Genomic DNA, 6,196 nt, shown 5'->3' on the forward strand with positions numbered 1-6,196 from the left:
ATTTGTTGTTTTAGGACCATATGATGCCATTATTAGAAGCAATTCGTACAAAAGATAGAGAAAAAGCTATAGAGTGGTCACATTCAGAACAATGGGCAACAGTAGAGCAACTTATATCTGAAACTACAGCATCTACATCTCAACCAATGTTTGATAATAGCTCAAGAATTTCAGCTTCTGCGCTTGCAGAGGGAAGTGGAATAGCAGTTGGTACAGACTCAATTGTAAATTCACCACCTGATCAAGGACTTTGGACTTGTTCACATTGCACATTTCTCAATGCAGCAGATTTTGCAATGTGTGAAATGTGTGGTTTGCCAAGAAATACGTAACAAACTGTCATTATATTGCTTTTGTATGCAATTGAGGGTGTTGTCCTTAAATTGCAAATTTGCTCCTGCAGGTTTTGACAGATACTGTGTTCTTGCAGATATAAAAATTGTTTTCAGCGCATACCTGGCTTTATTTATGAGTGAATAAAAAGAGGAAAAAGTATCTTTCACCGAAATCTACTTTACAGCTTTCCTTATTGTAGTAACCCTTGAATAAGCATATAATCAGGAGTAATGTACAAATCGCAAAATGTAATAACTATTTTTTTTCCATGTTGTATTTATATACTAAGAATTTGAAAATTTACATTAAACATTTACAGAAAATACACAATTATCACATTAAGTTGCTATGAGGTTTATAAAAATAAATGTGAGGAATAAAACAAGAATATTGATTACAATGGATAAATTACAATATATTTAATTTTTTCTTGTTTTTGAAACATTGTTACATAAGTATGCAAAAATTTAAGATATCGAATAATGTTTGTTTAGAGAAAAATTCTGCCAAGATCTTTTCATTTCAATAATATAAAATCCTTACAGCTAATTCTAGAAATAACAGAATTAGTGAAAGTAGAAATATTCAATTCATTCTCATCAATTCTATATGTTTTTTTTACTAAATCGAAATCTGTAAATTGAGGCAAACTAGAAATCAATACTCTTTCTCCTTTTATACTGTTCATTAGTATTTCTGACATTGAATATCCATCACATTCTTTGTGTATTATTGCTATTAGTATATTTTTGTCATTATCACTGACACCAAATTTTGCTAATGAACGTGATATGTTTTTTGATATTGATAAATTAAACAATACCTCGGTGTATAAAGTTTTTGTAGTTAGCTGATTCATTTTTGCACTAATTGCAGCTTTATTAGCAGCTACTATTACTTGCAAAGGATCCACTATAAGCGCTGCTTTTATAATACAGCAAGAAAGTTTATTGTCCATAACTTTTTTATGTAGTTCATTAGAATTTTGTACATCCTTAAATAAATATAATGTGCAGACCATTTCTGTTTCAGGATCTAATGATACTGTATAATCGTCCATCTTTGTCAGTGTTCAATATTCAATAATAAATCAAATATTAATATTTCCTCGTCGAAATAATTTCTTCTTAATTTAAATTTATAATTAGCTATATATAACTATTTAAATAGAACACAATTTAATAATTTTTGTACTCGACATAAATAATTCTAAATAAAAGTTTGGTTATTCTCATACCATTTACTGTCAACAAAGTGGATCTTCCTTTTATACCACTAGGGGGCGACAAAATTAGTAAATAATTTCTTCCCACTATTAATTTAAAATTTAAACCACTTATTATTAGGCTAACTACGTATAAGAAATTGCGTACATCTAAGGAAAAATTACATCTGTAAGATTTATATATTAATGAAGTTTAATTATTGAAATAAATACTACGTAACATTTTTTTCTAAAATATATACAAGCACAGACAAAGGTACACTTATCTGTAACTGAAAACAAAACGATTGAAGATCGAATATATCGTACACGTAGCCGTATCAATTATGAAGTTATTCTTAATTTTGATTATTCCTATTTAAGAATAAATCGCTAAAATTAACCTCAAAATTTTCTTTGTGTTGTAGAAACCATTAATACAGCATATTTTAAAAGATTTAAAAATTCTAGTAAGTTATGACCAATGAAGAACCCTGTAGAAGTGTATGGAATAAATTTTGTGACTCTGGTAAATATTTTGTAGTCCTATAATGATAATATCAAATTTCTTTTAATTGTCTCGTAGATACTTTATCATTTAACATATAATTTATTATTTGATTAGTAAATAGTGGAGTATTTTGGACTTCCACGGAATTTAAATCAGCATGTCCTCCGAAAAAGAAAAAGAAAAAGCCGGACGAGGAACTCAATAAGGGAGTGAAATTATCAGACGAAGATGCAAAAGATGGTGTAGATCCCTCGATTTCAAAAAAATCGCCGTATCAACGTCCTAATGATATTTGCCCGGATGTTAAATCTTCTTGTTATATTAAAATGCAGGTATTTTTACAACAAGTCAATTTCATTCTGAATATTCAAATTTTATATATATATGCCGGGTTCACGGGTTTATGATTAGGGTTGGGGTTAGGGGCGTGAAACGAATCTTCGTTATGATTAGACATTATTATGCAATAGAGAAGATATTGACTAGTGCAAATATGATTATTATAGATATCGACAAGTAACTGTGCCAATTAAACACTCGAGACGCTAATGACAATGATTAGGTTCAATAACGAATTCGCGGTCAACGAGATAACAAAATGCGCTTTCTACCACAGTCCAAGTCGTACTCAACTTCCTTATCCACGGTCCAAGCGTTACTCAACCAACTCTATGTTAAAACATAGAATATCCACCAAGCGCAAAGACACTATGCAACTCGCTAATGCGGCCTCGCGAGAGAATGTTTCTCCTAAAATCTAAGTCTGATTCTTTGTTAACAAACGTGAAGTATTCACTGATCGTAAAGACGTTACTCTTTTTCGTCGATGAGATCGCACGGGAGAATGACTTTCCGTCGCGATTATGCCACAGAGGAAAACTATGATGGGATGTGTCCAAGGACACGAGATCATCGGATTCATCGAGGAAAGCCTTCGTTCGGAAGGTGAGGGAAATTGACATTGCTGTTAATTGGTCAATTTCCATATCGGTGGTTAGAAAAGGATGCTAGCCGCCCTTGAGAGAGAGAGAGAGTTGCTAGCGAAAGCGTCGTACGTGAGAAAAGAAGATTTCTCGTATCTTCCCGCAGTAGGTGACAGATTTAGGAGCTGCTAAGACTAAGACTATTTGTCTGTTTGAAGAATCTCAGCTAAATAAATTCTAAGATTTATAGCGGGTCCTTAGGCTAACCGGAAATATATCGTGAAGATGTATCGACATCTGGCCATCATCTTGTCTAAAGAATGTGGTCTTTGTGTAGCGAGTCACGGGACAGAATCCGTTGGAGTGTTTACTGTCGCGTGCCGCTGCTATATTTTTTCAAGAAGAGCTATACGGTTACTCTATACCTTTATTAGGTAAACGTTTATCCTTTGACCGCGGCTATGGTTCGGCGACTGGTTGTCGCCTTGAGCCCAAGCTCACTATACAAGTCTCGAACAAATACAATCGAATTGAATAACGACAATTGCCCAATTACGGCCATGGTAGTATTTAGATTACAATATTACGGGATTTTCCCAAAGTTCCAAGGGGAAGGCTCCGGTGTTCTTTCATCTCCGACTTATATATAAAATTATATAGATATATAGATAGATAGGTAAACATAATGTAAACATATATTGCATATATCTTTAATAATTTAAAAATGAGAAAGGGGGAGTTTATTAATATTTATTATTTTTACATGATCAAAGATATTTCCCATAAAATGAATCATTTTTTCTTTAGTACCGCTCCTCTTTCCCTTTCTTTCTTTCGTATTTTTTAAATCATATTTTAATTTTCATTTAATTATTGTTGTGCCAGTTTTTTAAATACAAATATAGAAATATTTATAAGAAAAATATTATTTATAGGATCCTTGTAGACCATGTTGTTGCGATGATAAACCAAAGCCACCACCTTGCCCGCCAAATCGCCAGCCACAAGGATCACGGGAACCAATCTGTGGTTGCGAACTTTGTCAGAAAAATCCTAATCACGAGAAATGTTGTGATAAGAATAGAGCATTTCGCGGTATAGATATCAATCGTGAATATTTCGAGAAAGCATAAAATTTTTTTATTATATGTCGGTTTATATGTTCTATATGTAGAATGAAATTATTAAGAAGTGATAACACTTATTATATTTTATTAAATGTATTCAAATAATATATATATACGTGCATATAGAAAGATCTAAAATATTTCGTTATAAATATCCTTTCTAATACTATAAAACGATCAAGAAGTAAATTTCCTTCTTCTTTCATACAAGAGAAATTTTTGTACACTATTTAGTTTTTTATTAATCCAATTGGAATTAATCCATATTACATACAATACACTTGCGTTTCAGGAATTCCACGTATAATCTTATCGATTATATCATTTTCAAGATATAGATGTAGCTGTTTTCTTTGTAGCTAGCCACACCCCGAAGATACTATTTGGGATCATTTCCAACGAAACACTCAACAATTACGGTACTGCAGTTTATTAAGTAAAGCCATTTTTATTATATTTCTTCCTATCGTGTATTTAAAACGATTTTTTACAAATGTATAAAAATAGTGAATAAAGTAAGTTACAAAATAATTTTTGTAAAATATTTAATGCGTATTTGAAGCGTGAAATAGTTTTAGTGTGTAATATATTTGATCCTATACATTGCATACATGTACTCTTAGATACATAGATTTCTCTTATTCGTTATTTATAAAATCTATAGAATTCCAATTTACTTTTAATAGTCTGACTATTACTAAAAGATAAATTCAATTTTTTACATATTCTCATTGTAACGATGACGAAAATATTTTATAAAGTGTAATTATTTTAATATCATATATTATATCTATACNATTTTTTATTTCACGAAGTTAAGCTGAAAAAAAATATTTCATTTCCAATTCGTATGCTTGATTCTATTACTACTTAAGGTTCGTCAGAATCCTCAACGTTTGTTTTATTTTTCATGCCCAATTTTCATTCGAACCTAACTTCAGGCATTTGTCCGTCAGCTTACAGCTGTCGGTTGATCGATCTGTCGAACACTGCGATCCATCTAATTGTGGGCAGTTTCTAACACAATACCTACTGCAGTAGGGTAATTGCGCACAAGTGAAATGAATATAGTTGTAATGTCTTCAGGAAGGTGCTAACAGATGTGATAAATTTCGCGGGAAATTTGCTTTTTGTGCAACGCTTATAATTCGGTAAGTGTACCTATTATGAATCACTTACGTTTTTATTTCATTGAATCGGATAAATTTTTTGACAGCATATGTACATGAATCATACGTATTAATATATTCATAACATGTTTCATCAAACGACAAATATGTAATACTAATTTCCGTGATGAGAGATAGAAAGTAGATATCATTAAAGAGGTCAAGGTCACTTTTTTTATTAAGGTATTTCCTTTATTTTGTGAATACTTCAGATAATATTTCTTTTAAAATGTTGTTATCAAACGATTATGTTGTCTCCTTTTATAACAAAAAAAAAGCTTATAAATCTGAAGTATCACTACTGATAAATGCATAAGTCAAGTACTCTTTAGGTCTAAATCGATAATTTTAAGCCTTTCCTCGTTCATCAAAGTAAAGATATGTGGTAAAAAAAAGTTTTACTTTCCTTATAATTTAATTTGCTCAGATTTGTAATAGAATATAAAACCAATATTTTGTACTTTAATTACTTAAATGATCAACTTCGAAACACGATATTCATAATCTATTATTGTAGACTAATAGCAATATTGCGTGCCTATCTTTACTTATTTTCCATTAGCACATCTAGGAAAATCTACACATACATATTATTTTTAGAATATTTCAGTCATTTTTTTACTGGTAGAGCGTATGGAATTCCAATCAAGTTTATTCATATCTCTCAATTCATGCGTAGGTCTCGTAACTAATGTAAACATCGATCGAAATAAATCGCTGGTAGCAAAATCCTAAAACGTCGTTGTACTACAAATATTTTGATAGAGCTCATGTGAATATACGATTTTTACTATATATTTAAATTTTATTTCAATAGTGCTTTGAAACCATAATAAAAATACATTGTATACGTATCGTAACACAAAATTTTATGTAATACAAAAAATATTAAAATTAGTTTCTTTCGTAGAATTGGGACTATTAGA

General features: G+C 30.7%; 3 protein-coding genes across 7 annotated transcripts in view; 2 read left to right on the forward strand and 1 right to left on the reverse strand.

The window, feature by feature from the left end:
- LOC122572628 (nuclear protein localization protein 4 homolog) overlaps positions 1-512 on the forward strand; it is a 12,776-nt gene extending 12,264 nt beyond the window's left edge. The window contains exon 13 of the mRNA XM_043737816.1: positions 15-512. Within this exon, the coding sequence (XP_043593751.1) occupies positions 15-332 (318 nt within the window). The 3' untranslated portion in view covers positions 333-512. The remainder of the gene's footprint in view (positions 1-14) is intronic.
- On the reverse strand, positions 404-1,692 carry LOC122572639 (EKC/KEOPS complex subunit TPRKB-like). 2 transcript variants are annotated; one of them, XM_043737864.1, is made up of 2 exons: positions 1,160-1,396; positions 404-540 (listed from the first exon to the last, which is right to left on the reverse strand). In XM_043737864.1, the coding sequence occupies exons 1-2, from the start codon at positions 1,394-1,396 to the stop codon at positions 463-465; spliced, it is 315 nt and encodes a 104-aa protein (XP_043593799.1). In that variant the 3' UTR covers positions 404-462. The 2 variants fall into 2 exon arrangements, with proteins under 2 accessions (XP_043593799.1, XP_043593798.1); XM_043737863.1 differs by lacking the exon at positions 404-540 and adding an exon at positions 1,574-1,692 and having other exon boundaries at positions 654-1,494.
- Positions 1,543-4,228, forward strand: LOC122572641. 4 transcript variants are annotated; one of them, XM_043737875.1, is made up of 4 exons: positions 1,543-1,630; positions 1,969-2,069; positions 2,166-2,383; positions 3,910-4,228. In XM_043737875.1, the coding sequence occupies exons 2-4, from the start codon at positions 2,018-2,020 to the stop codon at positions 4,105-4,107; spliced, it is 468 nt and encodes a 155-aa protein (XP_043593810.1). In that variant the 5' UTR covers positions 1,543-1,630; positions 1,969-2,017; the 3' UTR covers positions 4,108-4,228. The 4 variants fall into 4 exon arrangements, with proteins under 4 accessions (XP_043593810.1, XP_043593808.1, XP_043593811.1 ...); XM_043737873.1 differs by lacking the exon at positions 1,543-1,630 and adding an exon at positions 1,636-1,730; XM_043737876.1 differs by lacking the exon at positions 1,543-1,630 and adding an exon at positions 1,636-1,730 and having other exon boundaries at positions 2,166-2,379; positions 3,910-4,212.
- Positions 4,229-6,196: the final 1,968 nt, after the last annotated feature.

The sequence above is a fragment of the Bombus pyrosoma genome, linkage group LG11, assembly GCF_014825855.1.
Source record: "Bombus pyrosoma isolate SC7728 linkage group LG11, ASM1482585v1, whole genome shotgun sequence".
Taxonomy (NCBI): Eukaryota; Metazoa; Arthropoda; class Insecta; order Hymenoptera; family Apidae; genus Bombus; species Bombus pyrosoma.

Bases quoted from the DNA above. Each gene is read 5' to 3' on its own strand.
- LOC122572639 (XM_043737863.1), bottom strand. From the start codon at position 1,396: ATGGACGATTATACAGTATCATTAGATCCTGAAACAGAAATGGTCTGC.
- LOC122572641 (XM_043737875.1), top strand. From the start codon at position 2,018: ATGACCAATGAAGAACCCTGTAGAAGTGTATGGAATAAATTTTGTGAC. The intron at 2,070-2,165 runs GTAAATATTTTG...TTATTTGATTAG, and splicing joins GAATAAATTTTGTGACTCTG to TAAATAGTGGAGTATTTTGG. The intron at 2,384-3,909 runs GTATTTTTACAA...TATTATTTATAG, and splicing joins CTTGTTATATTAAAATGCAG to GATCCTTGTAGACCATGTTG.